This window comes from Anabas testudineus, chromosome 6, assembly GCF_900324465.2.
Source record: "Anabas testudineus chromosome 6, fAnaTes1.2, whole genome shotgun sequence".
Classification (NCBI taxonomy): Eukaryota; Metazoa; Chordata; class Actinopteri; order Anabantiformes; family Anabantidae; genus Anabas; species Anabas testudineus.
In genome coordinates this window covers 2,160,285-2,187,838 of record NC_046615.1, presented here as the reverse complement: position 1 = coordinate 2,187,838, position 27,554 = coordinate 2,160,285, and the positions used below count along the sequence as shown (strand labels likewise).

The following is a 27,554-nucleotide window of genomic DNA, read 5'->3' as shown; positions in this document are numbered from 1 at the left end:
CTGCCCTGTCTAACACTGAAATAAGGTAAGATTCACGTTCTCTGTGCACATATGAAACTAATTAACTGAATATTTTATGGCTCTAATACGTTGTTTCCAACATTCAGACTAACATGACAAAATACAAATGAAGTTCATGAATAACTTTTGAAAGATATTTTATCTATATAAAATATCTTACCTCTATTCCATGCTCCATACAAAGACCATACCAGAGTCAGCTGCTGTTGTAGCCCATCTGCTTCAAGGTTCAACATGCACTGCATTCAAAGATGCTCGTCCGTATTCCTCAGTTGGAACAACTGCTGTTTTAAAAGCTTCTTAGTCAGCTTAAGAAATTATGAACATAGTGGTTTGGAAAACACACAATATCAACTAAGACCAGGATAACTTGTTTGGTTTGAATAGCCTTGACATAAAAATTAGAAAGGGCGCTTACACAACCAGAATATGGCCTTTGATATGTTTATATGGACAGAAGTGGCATGATTTCAACAATTTGCTGCTGACCTTCAGGTACTCCCGGCGTGTCCCTGTTTTATGCTTGGTGACCTAAGTTTTAAGAGACTGTGGAAAGAATGACAAAATAAATGAATACATTTTTAGTTCATATATGTATTTATGCAGAAAAGCCAAAAGAGTGGTGGTGCCAGGTTTTCTAGGAGTCTGAATTTTCAGCTGAGCACAAGAAACAGCTTTTCCACTGTATAACCCTGAAGATTGGGACACTTATGATATGATAACTATCCAATATAAAGAAAACTAAAACATGGAGCAGTTCATGATATTGACTGGCTGGATTTCAATGCCAGTCATACAGTAAAAATCTAATATGTATAATTACTGAATGAATAAATAGAATTTTAAAGAAATAAAAAGAAATTTTAAAAAAACTTAAAGGAAATGAAATCTATTAATTTATATAATTTGCTAAATGTTTTGGTTAGTTATTAGTTCTATAAGTAATGTTATTATTATGATTATTAGGATTTTTATTATTGTTGTGATTATGATTATTATTATGATTATTGTTGTTGTACGCTGATGTAGCTGATAAATATAACAGTATGTCAAGAACAATTTTGTTTCTTTGGTAAAATACCCACTTATTCTGAAACATATGAGCATAACAAAAAACACAACAATTAGATTTTTCACCTTTATTTTGAAATGGGAATTGTTTGGTTTTGCCTTTATTAGATAGACTCTAGTGAAGAATTAGACAGAAACATGGGAGAATAGACGTATACCACATACATTTAAGTTCAATACGTTTCTGTGTCAGATCAAGCACAGTATGTAGAATATTATTTATCCTAACAATTTGGCTTTCAAAGGACACGGCTGGTAAAGTGCTGGAGCCCATCCAAGCTGGACTTATGTATTAATTAACATTTAGAAATACACAGTACAATATTTCTACATAAGTCTAAATAGGACATGCAGTGAAGGAAACACCTGATAACAGAGAAACATTAATGTGGAAGAGAAAAGAGAGCCAGAGAAAATCAATAGCTGACCGAGCAGAATGAACTTATGAACAAGTCCTTCAACATCTTACTCTGCCATAATCTGTGTTACATACTGTAGCTCAGCTTCAGGAAAGCATCAAATCTCATGTGGTGCACTAGTTCCCTACAGGTGAAGAGGTGTGTGGCTGTGATTCACAAAGGCTGAATTCAGGCAAATGGTAGTTTTAAACAACTTTCTTTTTTGAAATCAAGACTATGTTGAACTCTTTTTTAACAGTCTTTATAGCAAGGAAGAAATTCTACAACAGAGTGTCGCAGAGTTGAACTGCTGAATCGGCTCAAAGAGGAAAAGTCTTCTCATGTTCACTAAGAAGATTCTGTTCCATATGTCTAATAGTCCAAAGCATTATCCTCCTCTATGAAGGAGGTGTCCTAGAGATAAAATTACAGCCCGTAAACTAGATGAACCAGAATATTACACGATACTTTCCCATCCAGTTTCAGTACATTGCGTAATACTCTTTGCTACTAGAATCACACAGCATTGTTCAGCATGTGTGGAGAAGAGAATCCACCTGTGCCTTGACATACAGTGCTGTGAAAAAGTATTTGCCACCTTCATGATTAAATCTTTTTTATATACTTGTCACATTTGATTTAATTAAATGAGCACACAAATTTACAGAAATTCTGCCAGACCTGAATCTAGACATCACTTAAATAGAAGCTGTGTGACAAAATAAAGCCTGCTAAAAGCTCATGGTGCTGCAATCTAAAACAATACAAGAACAAATAAGTGTGTTTACTGCACTCCACCTTTCAAACATTTTAGCTTGTAACATGTAACATTCATCCTAGCTCACTGAGATTTTGCCATGTGTACCCTGACCATTTAGCATTTGGTTCCCAGACAATCTGTTAATAATATATAAATAATATAATAATATAAGTTTGTTTGTTACCACCCTTCTTAAGAACAACAAATGTATTATTTAATATTTAGTAATAATATCAAGGGTTTAGGTTGAAATTCACTTTAAAGTATTCATGTATATTTCATGATGGAAAGAACAGGGGTCATTTCTATTAGGAGTCAGTGTATCTCTAAATCCTGTACACATACAGGCAGATGATCACATTTCAAACTATTGAATAACAAACACTAAGCATTGTGCGTGACACTACCTTGTTTGTTCCATGAAATATAACTAAAACTTTTTGTGAAAGTAGTTGTTTCAACATATGTTGCACAATAAACCTTGACGTGCAATGGCATGGGTAATTAATGTTGTATACTAAATAGCGAGGTGTGAGGTATTCAGGTATTCAGAGAGAGGCCTAGCACTCATTTCTGGCTTCTTCATGCTTTCCTTTCAACAGTACCTGTTGGACGTTGCCCACGTTTTTCTGTCTGCTCTTCACACTTTTATCTGCAAATCTAAAATATTAACACTATTTTGAGCTGTGGTCAGAGGGACATCAAGTTGCTTGAAGATGGTCTTCTAACTTTTACCTTTAGAAGGATATTACGCCCTAGGATTCCATCTGAATGATACATCGAGTATTCAAAAAATGCAACACGAGCAGAACATTATGTGTACGCTGTGGTTATGGATCTGAGCTATAATCACATGATAGTCTGGCACAGAAATCAGCACGATCAGATATGTCACGTAATGGTAGAAGGATCTAGAGACATCATTCGTTAATGGCCATTTTAAAATCACCGTACCAGCTACAAGTCTTCTTGATAATATTTTAGGAGTCACCACAAATATTATAATGTTACAAATAGTTCCCAGCAGTTAAAACTGCTTAAAGTCAGACTGAAAGAAGGCAAACAGCCATGTTTTAATTCCTTATTCACTAACACATTACCTGTTTTGAATTAGCTGTTACCTGGTATCACAGTTCATGGTATAGCCCAGTAGGGAAGAAAATGAAGAGCTGTTGCTTACTTAATGTTAATCATCATCATCATCTCTCTTTCACTCTTAGCCCAGTCTGTTCTGCAGAGGAATTAACACATAGCTGCACAGAGGAAAAGAACAAGTTTGTGAGCCACACCGAGCACCAGAGACTGACAGTGAACTGAAGCCATCATGCCTGGCTGCAAATTGAACCTCAGCACCATATTTTTCCTGGTCATCCTCCAGGGGGCAGCAGTGGTGCTGTTTTGTGGCTGGTATGCCCAGCTCAATCTCAGCAGTTTTGTCCGATCAGACAACAAAGTTCACGTCCTGCTGCTTTCATCATGGAGATCAGGTTCATCCTTCCTGGGTCAGGTGTTCAGTCAGCACCCATCTGTCTTCTATCTCATGGAACCTGCTTGGCACGTGTGGACAAAACTGCAGAAAACCGGTGCTCCAGCACACCGTATGGCTGTAAGTGATCTATTACAGAGTGTCTTCCAGTGTGACTTCTCAGTGATGGAGGCCTACCTACCAGAGAAACATAGTGTCTCCTCCTTGTTTATGTGGAGTCAAAGTAGAGCACTGTGCTCACCACCAGCCTGTCCTCTTACACCACGGAATGAGTTCAGTAACCAGACTCAGTGCCTCAAGGCGTGTAAAGGTACAAGTCTGAAGGGGGTGGAGGAGGCCTGTGGCACCTACAGTCACGTGGTGTTAAAAGAAGTACGATTTTTTGAGCTGGAATCCCTCTACCCACTTTTACAGGATCAAAACTTAGATCTCCGCATCATCCACTTAGTCCGAGACCCACGTGCTGTGCTGCGGTCTAGAGAGGAGTCAGCCAAAGCCTTTAGGATTGACAATGCTGTTGTATTAGATCAGAGAAATGTTCCAGCAGGTGAGGTGCAGTATCAAGTCTTACAGGAGATCTGTCGTAGCCACATGCGTATCAATGAGAGGGCCATCCTGAAGCCCCCTCCATTTTTAAAGGGCAGATACAAAATGGTCCGCTATGAGGACATGGCACATGACCCACTTGGGGAGATCTTTTCCATGTATGAGTTTGTAGGACTGGAGATGACCAGGCAGATGGAGGATTGGATCTACAATAAGACCCATGGAAAAGGCAAAGGCTCCAAGAAAGAAGCCTTTAAAATCACTTCCCGAAACGCTGTGGAGGTCTCCCAGGCTTGGCGTACCATGCTGCCATACAGCAAGGTCAAACGCATCCAGGAAGTGTGTAAAGAAGCCATGTCACTGCTCGGATACAAGATGGTTAACAGTGAAAAAGAACAGAAGAGACTTGACATAGATCTGCTGGTGCCACAGGAACCATATCAGTTCAGCTGGTTACCATCTAAAACACAGCATTAAGGAAAAATTCAAACGTGAAGAAGAAAGACATTATCATCTGGAGACTAGTAGGAATTTTGTTTATATTCTATACAGGCTTTATTTGCTGCATAAGTGTTAAATGAGTTGATTTGTGAAGAATACACACCCCACAATGAGTTTGACTGGTGTAAAATCAGTTTGAAGTAATTATACCACAGTCTTTACATGACAGGACTTCTTCTAGTCTTTTTGTGAGGAACAGTTGTGATATATGCTGCTAGCAGTCAGTGTGCAGCACAAAACTAATGTGAAGTCACCCTCTTTCAATGTGCATTAATTTAAACTGGCCCCATGTCAGTGTCTCCTGAAGGAATGATGGAGCTCCCATACAGGAAGACAGGATTAGTTCAGTCTAAGGCCACTGATACTGAGTTAGGATGTGTGTTGATCTTTTGAATCTACATCTGGGGAGGAAAGAAGCAGATTCCTATTTTGATTCAGCAAAGTGAGCCCACATCTGCCTCCATCTATACAAATATGTTCCTTATGCCAAATTGTAATTTATTTTATATAAGTGCAGGTTACTGAGTTTTAGAACATACAGTCATATTAACAGTTCAGTGTAAGTGTGAAGTTCCCTATATTATCTTCACACTAAAAGCATAATGTTAGTAGCATTATTAGTTTATTATTTATTCTGTTCTTGATAAGTGAAGTTAGTTAGAAGTGTTGAGATGATAACAGTCCATTTTTTGTTTGGCCCCATCTGTTGGCTGAAGGAGGCAAAGGTACATCAACACAATACTCATCTAAGTAAAGCACTCCACTAAAATTAGAAGTATCATTTGGATTCTTTTATACTAAATACTTCCAAGGTACAAATAGTAGTATCCTACTCAGAGTTTGATTTATCTGGGCAACAGTCTGAGTTGCTGATAAACCAAATGACTGCAGAGTGGACATGTGAGTGTGGATCTACAGGAACAAAGGAAAAAAAAAGATTTAATTAAATCATAAATTGAAATCAGCAGAAATGTATTAAAATGACCCTCTAACATGTCAGCCATGATTATGGATATGCCATTCAACTTAAACTATGTAAATAAACATTTCCACATAAAAGACTGGTTCTGCTGGACGTTCCTTCCTCTATAGGGAGTTTTTCTGTTGCTTATTGTTTGCTCAAATAAGATTGTTGGGTTTTCTATATAATTCTTACACAATTATACTTTGTAAGGTCTTAAACCTTACACTTTCAGGTGCCTTGAAACAACTTCTGTTATGATTTGGTGTTATAGAAATAAAATTGAATTGAATAGATAATGTGTTAAGAAACATCATCATAGCTATCATCATGAAATCTTTGGAAGCACAGTCAGACCCTCTGCTTGTGCAGTGTGCGTTGGGTTCCTCATGGTTCACCTTAGCTGTCAGGCACGTTACAAGCATGTGGGAGCCATAAAAACTACTAAGCATAATTTTTTATTGCTGCAATGAAATGTCAGCAAAAGGACTGCACTAGTTGCTGCTGCACTAGTTTTACACTTTTTTCTGTGTCTTTGATTTTCAGTAGGTTGGTCATTTATATTTCCATGAAAGGATGAGGCATCCTTTCCCTCCTAACACATTTCCCAGTCCATATCAGTATGATTTTTCCCCCCATTGAGATCTGGGGCCGTATTCTCAAACATCCTAGGAAAACTAAAAAATTCTAGCTGGGAGTCCTGTGATTTAGGAAGGGACATCATCTCGTTATCTCATTAAAGGGGTGTCGCTAATAGAATCAACCAATTCCATTCTATTTAGGTAATGATACAAGCAGAAGAAGGAGGAAACCTACCTGGACCTCTGTGCCTCTGCCTCATGAATTTTCGACCTAGCCTTGTCATAGTTGTGGTTTTAATCCATTTTTAAAAACCATTTTTAAGGTGATCACCACACTTTTTGTTATCTCGACTTTTTGTCGAGCGCTCCCATCATTTGTATTGTATTACTTTGTATTTAAATAACCTTGCTTGTCAATTGACGACATGCATCTGTAATCTTGCCAACTGAGACTACAGCTCCAAGAATCCCCTGGTTCGCTGGCCACTCCCTCCACAGCAGATCAGACACCGCCCATACTCACCTCTGAAGTAAGTAAACATCAGTCAGAATCACACCATCCATTTCTGGTTAGATTACTCACTTGGTTCTTCTACTCTGTCCAGTTTATTATTATAATTTTATTATTAATATTATTTTAATAATATTATTCTAAGCTGAACAAACTCTGAATTGAGAAAAGCACCTAGTTCATTTTGTTTAAAAAGGTCTGTGTCAGCTTTATAATGTTCATAATGTATTTAGAGCTCTGTTATTGGAATGCTGTTTCATACATACATGTTATTTTGATTATTAAGTGCAGTCTTTACAGGATGACAGAAATCTGTAAGATAATGTTTACGTAAGTAATAAGGAGAAGTTAAATATTAGATCAATATAATACACTCCATTCTCTGTGTTGAAATGGGCAGTAAAACCTGAAACTACCGTACTAAAGATGAGTGAGTTGTAGGGTTGTGAATACTCAGGATGTGAAACGAACTGACTCTGCAGACTGAGTGCACAGTGTCCTGTGTATGTGTGTGAGTCACTAACATTTACTGGAACATTCCAAAGGGAAAAACCTGTTCTGTGAAAATTGTGAAACAATGCGTGCTAAACAAATCACTCTTCAGTGATCGCAAGCAGACAGTGAATTCATTTAATGAGTCACATGCAGAGTACATAATATCAACATGGTTATTTTACTCACCGAGTTCAACACTAAACTGTGGAATTGCCACGTTGTAACTTTTATAATGCTTGTAGATATTATGTATTATTATGCTAATCTTTGCTATAATAGTTCAACATCTACATCTGCTCAATTTTGTGTTATAAAATCCACTTTTCTTTCAAACTCCTGCTTATTTTAATGTGTGTTTAGTGTATGTGTGGATAAACTGACCAATTCCCAACTAAAGATAATGAATAAATAAACAAAATAAATGACGAACAATGCCATGATGTCATGTAATGTTTTTACTGTGGAATTAATGAGAAACTCTGGAAAAAAGATGACACTCATTTATTAAGTGCCTGAACAGTCAACTGTCAAAACTGTCAAACTGTCAGTTTTACAAACTCAGCAATTTAGTTAAGTTAAGTAAAGTTCTGTTGATAACATGTGTGAAAACACTGTTAGGGCCAAAGATCAGTGAAAGAAGGGAAAATATTTTCTGCTTGAAGGCAGAAGCTGAAGCGGGTTAACCAAAGTTAATCAAAGGTGCAGTCTTATTTGATTCTAATGTCTGTGAGGACACGAGACTGGAAACTCTGATCCTTTCTGTCCTCTTTTACTGATGCTTTGGTTGTTGAAGAGTGGACCTACACAAACCAACAGAAATAGAACCATTAGTTAAAGATGTGTTTGGAGCTTTGAGCTGTTGAAAATTCAATGTGAGAAGCTGCTGTGATGGCCGCACTTGCTGCCACACACTGTGGGTAATCCTCAGGTATTGGTATTGGTTTAGATTTATATACTTGGACCACCATATTCAGTTTATACATTTAGAAGGTAAAGAAAGAAAACAGTCAAAGTTTATTTAATGGACTTTATTTAGTTTGTTTGCCAGTACATTAATTTATATTTGTAGTGCACACATTTAATTATCTTCTGTACTGTCACACTTATGTTTAATAATTCTTGCCTTTGTTAAAATATATTATTTTGAGTTACCAGTGCAGAGGTTGCTGAGGCTAGTAGGCTGCTGCTGCTGCTGCGGCTGCTGCTGCGGCTGCGGCTGCGGCTGCTGCTGCGGCTGCGGCTGCGGCTGCTGCTGCGGCTGCTGCAAAGGACGCGACCCTGAATACAGACGTTTTATACAGGAAGAGGCTCATTGGACTGTACCATAGTCTACCACCTGTGAGGGGGACTTTAGGTTGGCATGTTGTGTACTATGTTAATCTATGTTAATATTAGTCCTTTGTTGAGGGAGTTATTTTTGATGAATTGTTTAATTATTTACAACTGAAAGGACTGACTGTGATGTTGTACTGTTTTATTAGTATTGTTTGTTTGTACTTACCCCCTTGTGTGTCAAATGGTCTGATCAGCCATTATATATGTTTATCTTGTGTGTTCTTTTCGGTAGGTCAGTTAATTTTTGTTAGTCGGTTTATTTAGTTGAAATTATGTTTGTCTAGTCTACTTTGTTGAGTGTAGTTTCTTTTGTTGACCTCTTTTATGGGCCCTAAGAGTTCTTAAATATGTGTAATTTTCCTTTCACTTTTTTTGACAATCCACCTGTGTTTCCTCTTGCCTGGCTGCTTGGTCCCTTACACTCCTAACAATGAAACCCTCACAGTTTACTTGATTTACAAAATAAAGCAGCTAATTTGTTGGTCAAATGTTTCACAATCTACACAATTGTCTTTGACTTGGATTCTTTTCAATGCTCCAGGCGTTTGCAACATGTGGCTGAATGATGATTTAACTTGTGAACTTGGGACCGGAAGTTCTGTGTTCATGGTAACTTGACACTGTTGGCGACGAGCTGCAGCTGAGCAAGAGGGACAGAACCGTGTTGATACGACAGGAGCCTGACACAGCGGTAGGACAGATGACAGAACCCCCCACATTTTACCTGATCTTCAAAACCAGCGTGACACCTGTCCGATACTGAACTGTGATGTAATGCAGCTTCATGTGGGATGGCTTTGTGTGTTTTCTAATTCATGAAAGGATGTTATATTTTGTTTTTCCTGTTCACTCTGGAGACAAGATTACCTGGGGCTAGTCATTATTGAATGAAGGTAGGTGTGTTGCTAGGTTGTAGAGGTTTTATCAACATGTACGTAATTTCCACACACACTCAGGTTGTCGCAGTGTTGGTCTATGTACTACTCACTTTTTCTCTTCTTTTATTTCCCTCGGTCTCCGGCCTCTCAGTCTCTCTGTGGATGTTGTCTCCACTGGACTGTGGACTTGACTTTGATTAGCTGTGACAAAGCTTAATATTGAAAACAGATCATACAGTAACTAGATCCTGATTAATATTATGAATAGGGAAATAAGAGAGTTATTTATTGTGATCACGTGTGGTTTCATCACACTGACATCCCTGCCAGTTGAATTCTTTGTTCAGACATCAGATGAGACTTTCAGAATTCAGAATTACTGAACTGTCCAACACTGGAATAAGGTAAGATTCACCTTCTCTGTGCACATACAACAACTAATTAACAGTTTTTATGGATATAATACATTGTTTCTAATATCCAGACTAATATGACAGGTAAATGACAAATTAATTTAATTAATAACTTTTAAAAACCTGAATAACTTTTGTTTCTCAGAATTCTTATGAAAGAACTCCAATAATATTTTATGATCACCCTAATCCTCTTCGGCACAGACAGAACAGTACAGGTCTCCACCTTAACCTGGTCTCTTTTCTTTCTTTTCTTTGCTCGATAAACACACCACACATTGCTGGTAGGATTCCCGTCTCCCTTTCTCCTACTTAGAGTAAATTTCTCTCATCTTCAACATTTTTAAACTCTCACACAACAGTTTGTTTTTTGTTGTCAGGAAGCAGCAGCATAGGCAGAGAACACAGGCTGCACTTCGCAGCCGAGACGCTTTACTGTCATTATGTAATTAAGTGCTTCATAGTGTGGGGTCATGTGAGGAAACACTGGGACTTTCCTTTCCATAAATAATTTACCTGGTTTAGATTACTCCGCCCCTCCTTCCACCATGCAAGCAAAGTTAAGCAGCTTTAGTACTGTAAATTTGTTTTATCCATTCTATATATATTTCAAACTAAAGCCCCAAAACTCCAAGCTGGAGGTCAGTGACATTAGAACTTTATTATATCCACGTTGTCACAGTAAATAACATTTCATAAGAATAACGCACAGTTATGAACTATTACAAAATATTACTGCAGGTTTATTTTATATACAGCAGGAGTCCATCTGTATTTCTAAATAATAAATAATGATATTAATACTTATTTAAAATTAGTAGCATTTACAGACTTTGTACAGACAATATAATTATCTTTTACTGTAGAATAAAACGGTGATTCAGCAGAAAACCTGCAACAATAGAAATTTGTTTGTTAAATTAAGACTTTTAAGCATTTTAATTTATTTTTTTACATGTCTATGATTGGCATTTCTACCAAGAACACTTTGGCATGTGACATGGCAGCTGGGAATCAAACCACCGATCCTACGATGCAAACAACTGCTCTACCTATTGACCCACAGCCACCCCACAGTAGTTCATACAACTTATATTGGTTAGTTACATTAAATCAGATCAACTGCAAAGACACAAGGTCTGTCTTTGACTGTAGTATTTTAATGTCTGTACCTGTCAAAAACAATTTTTTTCCATACCTAGTTCAAACGTTTATGTTAATATTAGCAAATGTAAATGCAAATTTCATTTTTTTTTATTATCATAACCAAATGGGTATTCTATTTATAGCCAAATACAACGAACTAGTTCCATTTCTAAGTCTGGACTAAACCATTCAAAATTGCATAATTATACTAATAATTTGCTTTTCAGTGATCAAGGTGAATCATTTCAACAGTAAAGTGAAAAACCAGTACGTAGATTAGCTACACTTACTCTACAGCTGCATTAATAGCTCACAGCAATTTCATAAAAAACTATGTGAAAACAAGTTTTATGAGACTGTTAATCTGAATTTGAATCAAAACACAATGTATGTTAGTGGCAGGTGTTTTGACGAATCAAATGCATATTACAAGAGTAGGTAACAATGGAAAATCATGATGATTGACAATTTTAGCTACTTTAACTTTATTCATAAAGCACCAAATCACAATTTGAATGTTAGAGTTAAAGTTCTGCAGATTGTTAGAAAATATATGTTGTTGTTCAGTTTATCACATTCCAGAGGGAAAAAAACAAGAACTGAAATTATGCAAGCCACAGGTAACAGTTTGTGACAGTGTTTTCGAAGAACTATCACTCCCTGCCCTCCGGCTGCAGTTCTCACCACAGTAACACATTTGCGTGATGCCGTGTGCAAATTACCTATTGTGGTGTCTCTGCCCCATTCAAATAGAAGATGGCCAGTTTTTTTTCACACAATGCAAATCTCCATGTAAACACAAGCTTATTCATATTTTCTGCAACCATAGGCTGGTAGTAGTAATTTCAAAAATATTACTTTCTCCATAGTTCTGTACCACAACATACAGGCCTCTATTATTTTGCCAAGAGCTCACTATTGTAACTTTTAACAGACCATGGAAAGAAGAACAAGGTCATGGGAATATTGGTATACTCAGCCCCACAGGGTGCAGTGCCCTGTGGGGCTGAGCATTCCATTCCCTTTATTTATTGATTCAGTGAAGTAACATAAAAAACACAGTGAGTTCATGTCTGCAGCTGCAACAATTAAGGGATTGATGAATAGACAGAAAATGTATCATCAACTATTTTGACAATTTACTAATAGTTTTTCATTTTAGAAATGACAATATCAGGTTTTCAGATGTAGTTGTGTTTTTTACCAGGAGTTGAATGTATAGTTAGTTAAGTTTTAGTGTTTAGAATGACAACAAAACAATGCCTAGTGTAACTTTATCCTAAACAAATTCATAGCAAAGCCGCTGTATTGGATTGCATTAGATTGTACACATGTAAATAATGAAATACCTGTGAGTGTACAACATTACGTAGTTAATAGTAGGACATCAGACACCAACAATGATGATCACTTGATTTTCTGAACTGGACTGAAGTTTCATGTCTGTGTAAGAATTAAGAACAAATCTAATGTCAAACTGTAGAACCTTTGAAGTCTCAAAGGGAATTTGAATGTCATCTGGATCTCTCCAGGTAATGTAGATAACACAGGTGCTCAGTTGCTTAACAGAAGATACTTGAGTGAAAGTCAGTTTTGATTTTTGGGTACATGCTACCTCTGGGGTGAATGTTTAAATGTGAGCAATGAGAATGATGTCCTTTAAGCCCACATGTGATACCCTTGTTAATCACCTCTTTCCAATAAAGGCCATAAATGTCAAGGAAGGTAGAAAGTCGGAGCTAGCTGGCTAGGCTGACTGTTGTGGCACCTGCAGAAATGCAGAAATAAGTTCTCACTTTGCTGATGTTTATTGGAATCCAGCCCCAGAGAAGATCCCCAGGACTAGGTGGCCCACTCTGAGTTAGGACACTCTAGGTCGCGCCATGCCACACTTACACGCAATGCAAGCCCTCACTACAATGCTAAGCAGGTCGGCGTTTCCCTTTGCCTGTTCTCTGGTCCCCCATCTCGTCTCAATATATTTTTTGGCTCAACAGATAGAGTAGTTTCTGCCAATCATGGGATCGGTGGTTCGATTCCCAGCTGCTTCTGTCAAATGCCAAAGTGCCAAAACGGGCAAGATACTGACTAACTTAAAGATAATTTAGTGCTCTTTGGACATCTGCATCCACCCATTTAAAAAGTGTGGCATGGGTGGGTTACATTTAGAGCTGAGGTTTACTGATACAGTGAGATGTGGCTTAGCATTACAACAGAGGGTTTGAGGTGAATATGTCACTGAAGACTGAATAGTGTCTTAAAGTTTGGTGTGAACAGTAGCAGCTGTAGAAGAGAACTGAGACTGAGTGATAAAAAAGAGAGCATAGTAAAAATAGAGGAACGGGGGGTGCATCATGATGTTTAGTGGTGAACTGAAGGAGCTCATGTCAGGGCTTGTTCAGTCAGCACAACAGATTATGTACGCCTGCATGGATCAGCTCAGTGAGCAGTGATCTCAGTCGCCCTCTGGGAGCTTTCGAGAACAGTCCTTCACACCACTGTGCCTTCTTTTTTTTTTCTTTTCACACAAAGGTATGAGAAGATCAGAATTTCATAATTAATTACTGTGTTCAATGTCCATGTTTCCGGTGATAAAGCTGAAAGAATTCACACGATGAACTGCAGTGGTCATAATCAAAAAACAAAATAAACCTCAATTGTCCTTTTCTCTTTGTCCGAACCATCTCAGTCTGGCCTCTCTGACTTTGTCGCTAACACAGGCAACGTGAGCCGTCCCTCTGATGTACTCGTTCCTTATTCTGTCTAACCTGGTCACTCCTAAGGAGAACCTCAACATCTTCATCTCTGCTACCTCCATCTCAGCCTCTTGTCTCTTTCTCACTGCTACCGTCTCTAACCCATAGAGCAGAGCTGGTCTCACCACTGTCTTGTACACCTTTCCTTTGAATCTTGCTGACACTCTTCTGTCACACAACACTCCTGACACTTTCCTCCACCCGCTCCAACCTGCCTGCACTCGCCTCTTCACCTCTTTTCCACACTCCCCATCACACTGAACTGTTGAACCCAAGTACTTAAACTCCTGCACCTTCTTCACCTCAGCCCCCTGTAACCTAACATTTCTACCCTGATCCCTCTCGTTCAGACACATGTATTCTGTCTTACTACGACTGACCTTCATGCCTCTTCTTTCCAGAGCAAACCTCCACCTCTCCAGCTGTTCCTCTACCTGCTCTCTACTCTCACTGCAAATCACAATGTCATCCGCAAACATCATTGTCCAGGGAGATTCCTGTCTGACCTCATCTGTCAGCCTGTCCATCAACATAGCAAACAAGAAGGGACTCAAAGCTGATCCTTGGTGTAGTCCCGCCTCCACCTTGAACTCCTCTGTCTGACCTACAGCACATCTCACCACCGTCATACTTCTCTCATACATGTCCTGAACTACTCTGACGTACTTCTCTGCCACTCCCGACGACCTCATACAGTACCACAGCTCCTCCCTCGGCACCCTGTCATACGCCTTCTCTAAATCTACAAAGACACAATGCAGCTCCTTCTGACCATCTCTGTACTTTTCCATCAACATGCAAAAATGGTATCAGTGGTGCTCTTACGGGGCATGAAACCATACTTTTGCTCACAAATCTCCACCTTCTTCCTAAGCCTGGCTTCCACTACTCTTTCCCGCAGCTTCATTGTGTGGCTCATCAACTTTATTCCTCTATAGTTGCTGCAGTTCTGCGTGTCACCCTTGTTCTTAAAGATCGGAACCAGAACGCTTCTCCTCCATTCCTCAGGCATCTTCTCACTCTCTAGAATCCTATTGAACAAACTGGTTAGAAACTCCACTGCTGCCTCTCCTAAGCACTTCCACACATCCACAGGTACGTCATCAGGACCAACAGCCTTTCCATTCTTTATCCTTTTCAGAGCCTTCCTAACCTCATCCTTTCCAATCTCTGCTACTTCCTGCTCCACAACATCCACATCTTCCTCCCTTCTTTCCCTGTCATTTTCCTCATTCATCAGCTCCTCAAAATACTCCTTCCATCTTTTCTGCACACTCTCCTGGGTTGTTAGCACTTTCTAGCTAACCTCTTCCTCTGGATGCATTCCTGTACTTCCTCATTCCACCACCAAGTGTCTTTACCTTCTTTCCTCTTTCCAGATGACACACCTAGCACCTTCCTACCTGTTTCCCTGATAACTTCTGCTGTAGTTTCCCAGTCATCTGGAAGCTCATCCTGACCACCCAGAACCTGTCTCAACTTCTGTCTGAATTCCTCACAAGTTTCTTCATTCTTTAACTTCCACCACTTTTCTGTCTTCCCTCTCTTCTTCTTCCTGACCTCCAGAGTCATCTTGCACACCACCATGCGGTGCTGTCTGGCTACATTCTCTCCTACCACCACTTTGCAGTCACTAACCTCTCTCAAATGACCTCGTCTACATATGATGTAGTCCACCTGTGTACTCCTACCTCCACTCTTGTATGTCACTCTGTGTTCCTCTCTCTTCTGGAAGTAAGTGTTGACTACAGCCATTTCTCATCCTATTTTTCCTGCCTTTCCTTATCTCTCTCTGTCCACGAACCCTTCTGCCCCCTCTCCTTCTTCAACCAACAATGTGGTCTTAAGTGAAATGGAGCTGACATGTTCTAATCACTTTACATAACCTATGAGAGAAACACACATTTCCTGTTCAACATGGCCATTTCTCTCTCTTTCTTTCTTCTTTAATTAATCTCTCTTTTTTTCCTCTGCAGAAGAAGACACACTAAGCCACAGAGAGGAAAAAAAACACAGCACACCAGAAACTGAAAGCGATTTGCAGCCATCATGTCTGGCTGCAAATTGAACCTCAGCACCGTGTTTTTACTGGTCATCCTGCAGGGGGCAGCAGTTGTGCTGTTTTGTGGCTGGTATGTCCAGCTAGGTCCCTGCAGCGTTATCCACTCCAACCACAAAGTTCATGTCCTGCTGCTTTCATCATGGAGATCAGGTTCATCCTTGCTGGGTCAGGTGTTCAGTCAGCACCCATCTGTCTTCTATCTCATGGAACCTGCTTGGCACGTGTGGACCAAACTGAAGAAAACCGGTGCTCCAGCACACCGCATGGCTGTGAGGGATCTATTACAAAGCCTCTTTCAGTGTGACTTCTCAGTGATGGAGGCCTACCTACCAGAGAAACACAATGTCTCCTCCTTGTTTATGTGGAGTCAAAGTAGAGCACTGTGCTCACCACCAGCCTGTCCTCTTACTCCACGGACCCAGTTCAGTAACCAGACTCAGTGCTACGAGGTGTGTAAAGGTACAAGTCTGAAGGGGGTGGAGGAGGCGTGTGGCACTTACAGTCACGTGGTGTTAAAAGAAGTGCGTTTTTTGGAACTGGAATCCCTCTACCCACTTTTGCAGGATCCAAACTTAGATCTGCGCATCATCCACTTGGTCCGAGACCCACGTGCTGTGATGCGGTCTAGAGAGGAGTCAGCCAGCTCATTTGAGAGTGACAATGCTGTTGTATTAGATCAGAGTCATGTTCCAGCAGGTGAGGTGCAGTATCAAGTCCTACAGGAGATCTGTCGTAGCCACATGCGTATCAATGAGAGGGCCATCCTGAAGCCCCCTCCATTTTTAAAGGGCAGATACAAAATGGTCCGCTATGAGGACATGGCACGTGACCCACTTGGGGAGATCTTTTCAATGTATGAGTTTGTAGGACTGGAAATGACCAGGCAGATGGGGGATTGGATCTACAATGTGACCCATGGAAAAGGCAAAGGATTCCCGGAAGATGCCTTTAAAATAATTTCCCGAAACGCTGTGGAGGTCTCCCAGGCTTGGCGTACCATGCTGCCATACAGCAAGGTCAAACACATCCAGGAAGTGTGTAAAGAAGCCATGTCACTGCTCGGGTACAAGATGGTTAACAGTGAAAAAGAACAGAAGAGACTTGACATAGATCTGCTGGTGCCACAGGAACAGTATCAGTTCAGCTGGTTACCAACTAAAACAGAGCATCGAAGAAAATGTTAAAACATGAAAAACAAAGACATTATCAAGAGACTATTAGGAATAAAGTCTAAAATTTACATGGGCTTTATTGGCTGTAAGTATTTAAAGAACACTATCACAGACTGAGTGATGTCCAAGGCTAATGCATTAATTTCTGATGAATACACACCTCACGCTATCAGTAGAGTCTGGTTCAAAATAGGTTTTGCAGTAATTGCACGACAAATCTGTACAAGTCAAGTAAATTAACAAAACTTTTTGGGTACAGAAATTTTATATGGGTAATTGCTGCCAGCAGTAATCAAATGGATTACTGAACAGTTAAAATCTGCATTTCTGGCCTTCAAAGTCGGTAAATCGCCAGGTAACCTCAGAGTTGTGCACTTGGCCTGTTTCGTTTGGCCATTTTTGGGGAGGGGTGGATTAAGTTTGTTTGAGGTGACTAGTTTCATCAATGCTAATGATCGTGAACAGAAATTAATTATTATTATGCTGATACACAAAAGGATGTTTTGTGTCAGGAGCATTACTGTACTCCGAAACATATGGTGCTCATTGTTGTGCTTAGCATTGACATGGATAAATATACCATACATATCCTTTTACATATAAACATGCCTTCTTACCAAATTTGTTGGATCGTACCTTAACAATGACTGAATAAAATACAAATGTATTTCAGTGTGTATGATCAGTCACTCTCTGGACCCCGAGTGTTACTTGAATAAGTTAACTATAACCAATGAAAACAGATTTCTCAACCATTACATGCTCACACAATGATCATACTGTGACCAGACATTAGATGACATATAACACAACGCCTTCTGTCACCTTGGGATAATACATTAGGTGGCCATGAAAACTTTTAGACACATGTCCACCTACAACAGAGACAACATTTATCCCTAACTGCATCACATCAGTCCTAACCACAGTTGTCCTGACTGGTGATAGAAGAAGCCTTTAATCATCATATGTCACATTTACATGTTATAATGAAATTGGTCCCCTGCATTTAACCCATCCCCCTGGGGGGAGCAGTGGGCAGCCACATACATGGCCCGGGGAGCTAGTGTGGAGTGTCTTGCTTTAGGACACACCTGGTGTCTTCCTTCTGCCAGGACGCCTTATGAAATGGTATGAGATCCAATTTAAAGTTTTAGCCACTACTTTTTTAATTCTGGTACCCAGCAAGACGGCCAGATGATATTGTCAGTACATTATATAGACTGTTTGCCTCTATTTTACTCTATTGTGTAACTATGGCGTTGGCCATATAAGGGTCTATAGTTACATTAAGACATGGATGAATGGTGCCTCTGTCTAGCATTTAGAAAGGTGGTGTTATATCAGATCTGTTAAATGTATTTCTGCTCCACTATGCAGTAAATGAAATAGGTAATGTAAGGGAAAACACATCTCAGTGGGGGAACAGAATTCAACAAAACAGCTTCTGAGAAGGTTTACATGCTGCACCAACTCTGAACCAACCAAAGAACCAGAATTTAAAGAACTGGTTCCTACAGTAGTTAGTGTTGGTCAAAAGGGGAGCATGTCAGTTTTATAAGGTTCATAATAGGTTGATAATACACGATGTGGAACTGGAGACAGATGGTTGCTTTAGCTTTAGATTTGGGGCATTTAATGCACTGTAAATAGATTGCTGGCACAGGTAATTCTCCGAGAAACTAGCATAAGGAAATAAATGATCTTTAACAGGTGCAGCATGTATAATGTGTCCGGTGTTGAAATAACAAAAAAAAACTGTAAATCCAATTTTTTCCCATTTGTTTTCCATAAAACTTTGAATAGTGTTATTCTACTGCTGAAACACAAGCGAGTGAGAATAATTTAAGTCAGCTGTGAGTCACAACTATATATTAACATGGTTACAGTGCACTTGACAATGTTTCTGCCCTAAAGAGGGTTTAACTGACAGATCTGCCAGTTTGGCCTTTAAATTATTTAAAAATTATTTATCAGCAGAAACTATACAATACTAAATACTTGAATAAATATTGACACCTTTTTGACAACATTTTTATTCTCTTGCTAGTAACTGGACGTTGGTTGCAAGTGTTGCTGACTTCACAGTGTCTGTGAGCCAATCACAGTTCATCATTTATGTTTGGATGCCGTCTGTTGGCCAAAGATGACAAAAAAAACATAAACATAATACTCGATTAGAAGTTCAATTTAGATTTTTCATACTAAGTAAATGCTCTAAAATGAATGTTAAGTAGCCCAGTACTAATATTCTATTCTAATATTCTAATAAGACAGTATTAGTATTCTCCTGGTATCAGTCTGACTGAGTTGCTCGTAAATAAAAAGTATTTTAAACAGTACTGGTCTTGATGCTGCTGATACCGTGTGTAAGAATAAGTGTTGAAGATCCATCAACTGTTAGGAAAGAAAAACAGTTGCCAGTTGTCCAGTTTGTTTCTGAACCCAGTCAGGACTTGAGGGGAAGAGTAGTAAAATCCAGGAGCATGCTGAAGGGGGAACTCTGGGGGCTCAAGACCTATGTTAATCAAAGGTGCCTCTCCCAACCTTAATTGTTTTCGGGAGTCTTAACTACTGTTTTTCTGCTACTGCTGCCTCAACTCCCTAGGAAGGTCTAAGCAAGTAACTGATATCACTTTTACAGCACCACATGGGCTATTTGAATATATTTATATATGAAGAACATGTAATGGTGAAATACATTTTTTAAAAACATTATTTTTTATTATTATCTGTTTATTGTACATATTGTACATCAAGTCTTGCTCTTCTTCTCTTAACAACTTTAACTTCAAGGGAAAATTTGGGAACTACAAAAAACAATAAAATGGGATAAAATAAAATAAAATAAAATGGAATTATTGAAAATTGTTAGTAATTGTGTAGTAAGATTTGTTATCTTTGCATTCAGCTTTTTTCAATAAAATTCTGACTCTACAAATAAAATTAACAAACTTTTAATATGGGAGGGACTTTAGGGATGTCTGAATGGACTTATCTCAGTCATCCAGGCAGTGATAAAAAAATTTACACACTGACAAAAATGCTGTAGCATGCAAAAATAAATTCTAAAACCAGTACAATATAAAACATTTCTGTAATTACGCCACAGTATCTCAAGTACTCTGTAAACTACACAGTAACGATACTTTAACTGCCAAGCTTTTGGCCAGCGCCCAGAAAAACAGCGTGAGAATAAACAAAAGGAAAATGTCCAGTTAAAAAATAGTACTTATATTATACTTTAATAACCATAACTAAGAACAAGATAAAGCTACACGGGTAGAAAGGTTTGGTACAGTTCCCAGATGCTCAGACTTTTTTTACCTCAAACAAACACATTTTTGCTTTAGTAACATCCTGAATTTAAAATTTGAAAACTGTCTCCCTCTTTGTCTCGTAAAATGTGGCTGACATGGAGTGGGGCATTTGGGGAAACCCTGCTGTAATCAACCCACTCCCATAAATTAGATATAACTGGAAAGGCTGGAACATCCTCTGCACTTCTGTTGGATATTATTAAACTGGCAGATCTGTCAGTTAAACCCTAAACAGGACTTCTTCTGTTGGATTTGAGCAGTTAGAAATACAATGTCATGAGCCCCTCAGTGGTAGCTGTTGACAGTGAAACATTTCCCATTTGGGGGTGTAAAGAATTTTTAACATAAAACATCAGCTTATTTGTCTTTGACTTTGTTCCTTTCTATTACTATTGACATTTACTACATTTAGTCGCACCAAAGCAAACTCAAGACTGTACCACAACTTCACTCCTTGCCCCTTCCAGCCCGTTTCTGCAAGTACTTCACCCCCCCTGCTTCTGAAGCCAGTCTCACAGCAAAGCTACTATGAGCTTTTAACCAGTGTCTTTGTTCTGCTGCAACATATGCTGCTTTCAACCATGAACGGGAACACTGAGCACAGACACTACACAAGTGACATATGTGTGAGAATGCAAATGTAAGACAGATAGCATTGGGGTAACCTGGATTTTATCCGGCGTGCTCTCTAGCATATAGTTCAGGTAAGCTTGAGTGGGATATCAAATGTGTCATGTCATTCCTGCTACACACTCTACACAGATGCCTCTACCCTGAAATAAAGTGGAGTTTCACTTCAACAGTACAGCAAGCAGTAAGTCCACATTCTCCAACATGAAGTTTAAATACAATGTCAAGTGATGCAGTCGAGAGTTTAGTGACCTGTGACTGTGCTATAGGTTTACACAAGTGTCTAATGTTGTGTCTAGAGACTTTGTGTTGTCTATTTTAAGGAAGAGATCATAGTAACAACAGCAGCTAAGCTCACATTGCATGGAACGTCACAAGTCTCTCATGTGACTGCAGCATTTCCATAACTTGTATTATGGGTTGAACATTTTTGGCACAGTGTGCAGGGCACATTTTTATAAGGGCTGGCCCCCTCTGGTTTGATCCTAGAACCACCCCTGCTGCTGCAGCGGGCTGAGGGTGCCCCGCCCACCGGCCAGGAGAGGCACCGGAACAGGTGGGAGGACGCGTCCTCCATCCTGCTGCATAGGCACAGAACAGTGTTGATACAACAGGAGCCCAACACAGCAGTAGGACAGATGACAGATGCCCCCATATGTTACCTGAACCAGCATGACACCGTCTAATGCTGAACTGTGATGTAATGCTGGTTTCTGACATCATAAAAGGATGTAACATTTTGTTTTTCCTGTTCACTCTGGAAACAAGATTACCTGGAGCAAGTCATTATCGAATGAAGGTAGGTTTTATCAACATGTACATAGTTTCTACACACATTCAGGTTGTTATGAAATGTTAAACTTGTCTCTATTAATGGTCTGTGTACTCTCTGTTTATGCTCGACTTTTCTCTTCTTTCATTTCCCCAAGTTATCCATTAGTTATCCAAAATCCATTCTTAGTCCTCTCAGTCTGTGGATGTTGTCTCCACTGGACTGTGGACTTGACTTTGATTAGCTGTGAGTGTACATGATACAGAAACTAGATCCTGATTAATACTATGAATAGGGAAATGTTAATGCTGCTTGCAAAGGGAGTTCTTTATTGTGGTCACGTGTGGTTTCATCACAGTGACATTATTTGAAATCTTTGTTCAGATGTCAGAGGAGACTATAAACAACATCTTCAACATCCTTATATTCAGAATTACTGAACTGTCCAACACTGAAATGAGTGTTTTTATGGATATAATACATTGATTATAATATCCACTAATAATATGACAGGTAAATGACAAATTAATTTCATTAATAACTTTTAAAAACTGAAATAACTTTTGTTTCTCAGAAGTCTGAGGAAAGGTCAGAACTCCAATAATATTTTTATGATCACCCTAATTCTCTTCCACACAGACAGGACTTAAATCAGAATCATGTCCATCTTGTATAAATAGTCTCAGATGAACTGAGCAAAATGTGAAAAGTGCTGCACCAGTCTGCGCCTTAACCTGATCTCTCTATAAACACACCACACACTGCTGGTAGGATTCCTGTCTCCCATTCTCCTACTTAGATTAAATTTCTCTTGTGTTCAACTTTTTTAAGCTCTTATAAAACTGTTTGTTTTTTGGTGTCAGGAAGCGGCAGCATAGGCAAGAGAACACAGGCTGCACTTCTGAGAAAGTACCACTCAAAATGGTACCAGTACCAGAGTAACCATTCGAGTTTCTGGAATGACGTTTCAATAAAACAGAGAAACCTGCTGCATATTTTTTCCACTTTGATTTGAATTCAGCCCTCTGTTAATTAATAATTTTCATTTCCATTAAATGATGTAGTGTGATTTCTAAACATATCACACAGGGCATATTAGAAGAGTTCCTTTAAATTTAGCGGTGTAATACGCATGAAAAAGAATAGAGGAACAAGAACTAGTGAGAGGTAGTAACCTCCCCTTGCCAAGATAGCTTGAACAACATCCCGAAAGTAGGACTTGAGCCAGGCCAGATCTGTCGCTGTGATGTCCCAAACTCTGGATTTATTCGTTTTTGATGGAGTCGTCCTTACAAGAGCAAAAAAGAGTTCATTCATTCTCAAGGCTTGTGATTTACTTGCTGTTTGCGAACAAGTATAGTAAGGTAGCAACAGCATCATCTGCGTCATGTTTACAAACCTCCTTTAGCCTGAATAGTAATTATATCATCATACTCCACCTCAAAGGTTTTTGAGAATATCTGTGCGCACACATTTTCAACTTGCTGGTCACTATATCATTTCCTTTTTCCAGCGTGACAATGCACAGGTACATCTGGGAAATGAAAAATATTGTGAAACAACTTGAAAGACCTGTTGGTCAGCTCAAATTAGCATTGGCGGACGAGTTCTGACGTAGGTAACCTGTGCTATTTTGAAGCTTTTGTTGTGAATGTTCCCCTACCCCCTCTTACATACCCACTGATAAGATGAGAAATGTCAAGCAATTGCCTTTCAAGGTCTTTTAGTTCAGTGTCTTTGTATCTATTATACACATTCATATTTGTAAGATCTTTCACTTTTTTTTGGTCAGTTTTAAACTTCAATATTGGTTTAGATGTTGGACTGTGCTAGAGTGTGTTACTGTGAGGTCGCCCCTTTTCTTGATGTTTATGAACTGTCACATATCTAGGGTTAGACTCCATCATTTCTTTCTAATAGTTATGATTTTATTTGTAAAGAAATTCATGAAGCCATTGCTGCTGAGAGTTAGGGGTGTACTAGGCTGGACAGAGCTACGACTCTTTGTCAGAAGGCAACAGGGGAAGCTGTGGACCAAAGGTAGAGCAGTTGTCTGCCAATCACAGGATTGGTGGCTCGATTCACTGCTGCCACGTCACATGCCAAAGTGTCCTTGTCCTGAACCCCAAGTTGCCCCCAGTGAGTCAGGTCAGCTGCATACCAGCTCTGCCATCGGTGTGTGAATGTGGGTGTGTTTGTGTGTGTTAATGGGTGAATGAGACGCAGTGTAAAGTGCTTTGAGTACCAGCTAGGTAGAAAAAGCGCTATATAAGTGCAGACCATTTAACTAAGCCGGACTTGTTCTGGGCAAAGACCAAGCAGGCAGAGAATTTGTGACAATGTCACAAAGGCTGGGCCACCAGAATTACTGCTGTATCACAAAGAGATGATTATTAAGGTACTAAATATTTGAAAAACACTGTTTTAAGATGAGGAAGTGGCCTCTTTTTTTCTACATACACGAGAGAGTCATTTCCTATTCATTGTAACGTTTATTTTTCTTCCTCCTTTAATTCATCTCTCCTATTTTCTCTTCTATTTGCAGCCCTGTCTATTGTGAAGAGGAAATAACAAGTAGCTGTACAGAAAAAAAAAAGAGTGAGATACACACCGAGCACCAGATACAGACAGTGATCTGCGACCATTATGTCTCGCTGTAAAGTGAATCTCAAATCCATTATTTTCCTGGTGATCCTGCAGGGGGCAGCAGTTGTGTTGTTTTGTGACTGGTATGCACAGCTAAGTCCCCAGAACAATAAAGTTCATGTCCTGCTGCTTTCATCATGGAGATCAGGTTCATCCTTCCTGGGTCAGGTGTTCAGTCAGCATCCATCTGTCTTCTATCTCATGGAACCTGCTTGGCACGTGTGGTCCAAAATGAAGAAAACCGGTGCTCCAGCACACCGTATGGCTGTGAGGGATCTATTACAGAGTGTCTTCCAGTGTGACTTCTCAGTGATGGAGGCCTACCTACCAGAGAAACACAATGTCTCCTCCTTGTTTATGTGGAGTCACAGTAGAGCACTGTGCTCACCACCAGCCTGTCCTCTTACTCCACGGACCCAGTTCAGTAACAATATTCAGTGCCTCAAGGCGTGTGATGGTACGAGTCTGCAGGGGGTGGAGGAGGCCTGTGGCACCTACAGTCACGTGGTGTTAAAAGAAGTGCGATTTTTTGAGCTGGAATCCCTCTACCCACTTTTGCAGGATCCAAACTTAGATCTCCGCATCATCCACTTGGTCCGAGACCCACGTGCTGTGATGCGGTCTAGAGAGGAGTCAGCCAGCTCATTTGAGAGTGACAATGCTGTTGTATTAGATCAGAGAAATGTTCCAGCAGGTGAGGTGCAGTATCAAGTCTTACAGGAGATCTGTCGTAGCCACATGCGTATCAATGAGAGGGCCATCCTGAAGCCCCCTCCATTTTTAAATGGAAGATACAAAATGGTCCGCTATGAGGACTTGGTGCACAACCCACTTTGGGGAGATCTTTTCCATGTATGAGTTTGTAGGACTGGAGATGACCAGGCAGATGGAGGAATGGATCTACAATAAGACCCATGGAAAAGGCAGAGGCTCCCCAAAAGATGCCTTTAAAATCACTTCCCGAAACGCTGTGGAGGTCTCCCAGGCTTGGCGTACCATGCTGCCATACAGCAAGGTCAAACGCATCCAGGAAGTGTGTAAAGAAGCCATGTCACTGCTCGGATACAAGATGGTTAACAGTGAAAAAGAACAGAAGAGACTTGACATAGGTCTGTTACTGAAACCATATCATTTCAGCTGGTTACCAACTAAAACAGAGCATCCAAGTGAAAGTTAAGACATGAAGAAGAAAGACATTATCATCAAGAGATGATCGATGAAGAGATGCTGATTATATCATATTATTATATTATTGGTTGTGTAAGTATTTAATGAGTTCTGACGCAGACCGCAAACATCATTTCTACACTGTACAATACATTACTGTATTTTAGTAATGAAAGTAATAGTATTTATTTATCTAGAAGGTGAATTAAGGTATTTATTCCAGATTGTAAGACATTTCTTTACACAAATTATTATTAATAGGAAGTCTGAAACTGTATGGTGACAATATATTATACTTTTTATTTTTTCTTCAAAGTTTTACACTTTGACAGGTAAAGAACTAGCTCTTAACCTTAAAAACTGCTTCCAGATTGACACCAACTATTTGCTGGTCTAGAGCCAAGATCCGATTGCATCAGGTGCTGTGGGCTGGACTATCATGACCAAAGAGATCAACTAAATATGTGCTGTAAATGTAAAAATCACTCTATCCTTTATTAGACTTTTTTCACTGCAGTGCGGTTGATATCAACATAGTTGATATTGGATAGAGACATATAGGCTAAAGGCTTCTATCATAATTGTGTCCGTGGTACAACACATGTAGTGCTTGTTCTTGTACTTGGCTTTAGCATTGCTGTGAAAGTGAAGACTTACAGTATATTGGATGTGGACCTGATGATGTAAATCTATGCTCTCTTTAGCCTGTGTTAAAAGGAACCCATGCTGGTCCTTTATCAAGGTGTGTTGCTCTTGACATTAGCTTCCAAAACATTGAAGTTTTCCAGGTAGCTGAGTATAAAGGGTTTCTATTAATGTAGCTTGTGGGAAGAATTTTCTAACGTTAGCAGAAGTATTTTACAATTCAAGCATTGACATACCAACTGATAGAAAGTTTGTATTTATCTGTATTTATTTAGCTTCAGATACATATTACTTTACAACTGTGAACAAACACATATTACTTTACAACTGTGAACAAACACATATTACATATCTATATACAGATCTGCACTTACACAGCCCCTTTTCTAACTTACTGGCAATCACAGCTCTTTAAACTGCTTCTCACCCTTTTCCGCTCAAGCTTACGCTCACTCACACAAACGCAGTGATGGTTAAAGCTGCCAAACCACTGGCCCACTCGGGGTAACTGAAGACACAGGAATAGCATAGAATCAAACCACCCGTCCCACAATTGGTAGATGGCTGCTCTTTCCCTTCGGCATCAGCCACCACCCTTCCAGGTAATTGGAGAAATATGAAGAACTAGTTCTGTTACAGCTAAACCAGTTCTGTTATTATAATTTATTCAGCAGAGACAATAAAAGAACTCTAGCAGTCAAAAGTATATACTTGTCATTTGTAATTTTTTTATTATGGAATTAATGAAATGTAGTGGGGGGAAAAGTTGCCACTCATTTTATAAAGTGCCGGAACGGTAAACGTGTCTTTGTACAATGTGAAACATAAGTACTACGTCACTGTGTGTTTATTTTTATTGTCCAATAGTTTGCGTGAAGAGCCACTTGACAATGCTGCTGCCTTAAAGACTGTTCAACTGACAGATGTGCCAGTTTGTTCTTTTGTCATCTGTATTGATTAATAAAGCAGAAACTTTAAGACAATAAAGATTAAAATTATCGTGTTCTGTTGCTGGTGACTGGAAGTTGGTTTCAAGTGTTTGTGGTTTCACAGTGTCTTTAAGTTATGATGGCAGTACATCATTTGTTGACAAAAGTGCACAAACCTAATAGACTATTAGCTTTGAAAATAAAATTAATGAACCAAGTGTCCTTATCTTATGGGATATGAGTTTCAGTTCTACATGCCTGAGTGGACTTTTATTTCACACACTTGCATAAAAATGCTAAAAGATGCAAAATATTAAGCAGTATGAAAGATGCCCCCACATGTTACCTGATG

At 39.3% G+C, this 27,554-nt stretch overlaps 2 protein-coding genes and 1 pseudogene across 3 annotated transcripts; all 3 read left to right on the top strand.

Moving 5' to 3' along the window:
• LOC113165548 (carbohydrate sulfotransferase 6-like) lies at nt 1-5,828 on the top strand. The gene is made up of 2 exons (XM_026365157.1): nt 1-25; nt 3,471-5,828. Exon 2 carries the CDS (start codon nt 3,575-3,577, stop codon nt 4,757-4,759), a length of 1,185 nt encoding a protein of 394 aa, XP_026220942.1. The 5' UTR covers nt 1-25; nt 3,471-3,574; the 3' UTR covers nt 4,760-5,828.
• Nucleotides 5,829-7,019: 1,191 nt separating this feature from the next.
• Nucleotides 7,020-17,738, top strand: LOC113165544 (carbohydrate sulfotransferase 6-like). Of its 2 annotated transcripts, XM_026365153.1 has the most exons (3): nt 7,020-7,032; nt 11,035-13,635; nt 15,836-17,738. In XM_026365153.1, the coding sequence occupies exon 3, from the start codon at nt 15,909-15,911 to the stop codon at nt 17,103-17,105; it is 1,197 nt and encodes a 398-aa protein (XP_026220938.1). In that variant the 5' UTR covers nt 7,020-7,032; nt 11,035-13,635; nt 15,836-15,908; the 3' UTR covers nt 17,106-17,738. The 2 variants fall into 2 exon arrangements, with proteins under 2 accessions (XP_026220938.1, XP_026220939.1); XM_026365154.1 differs by lacking the exons at nt 7,020-7,032; nt 11,035-13,635 and adding an exon at nt 14,903-14,954.
• Nucleotides 17,739-21,632: 3,894 nt separating this feature from the next.
• On the top strand, nt 21,633-27,310 carry LOC113165549 (annotated as a pseudogene).
• Nucleotides 27,311-27,554: the final 244 nt, after the last annotated feature.

Coding starts and splice junctions, on each gene's coding strand:
- LOC113165544 (XM_026365153.1), top strand. CDS start 15,909: ATGTCTGGCTGCAAATTGAACCTCAGCACCGTGTTTTTACTGGTCATC.
- LOC113165548 (XM_026365157.1), top strand. CDS start 3,575: ATGCCTGGCTGCAAATTGAACCTCAGCACCATATTTTTCCTGGTCATC.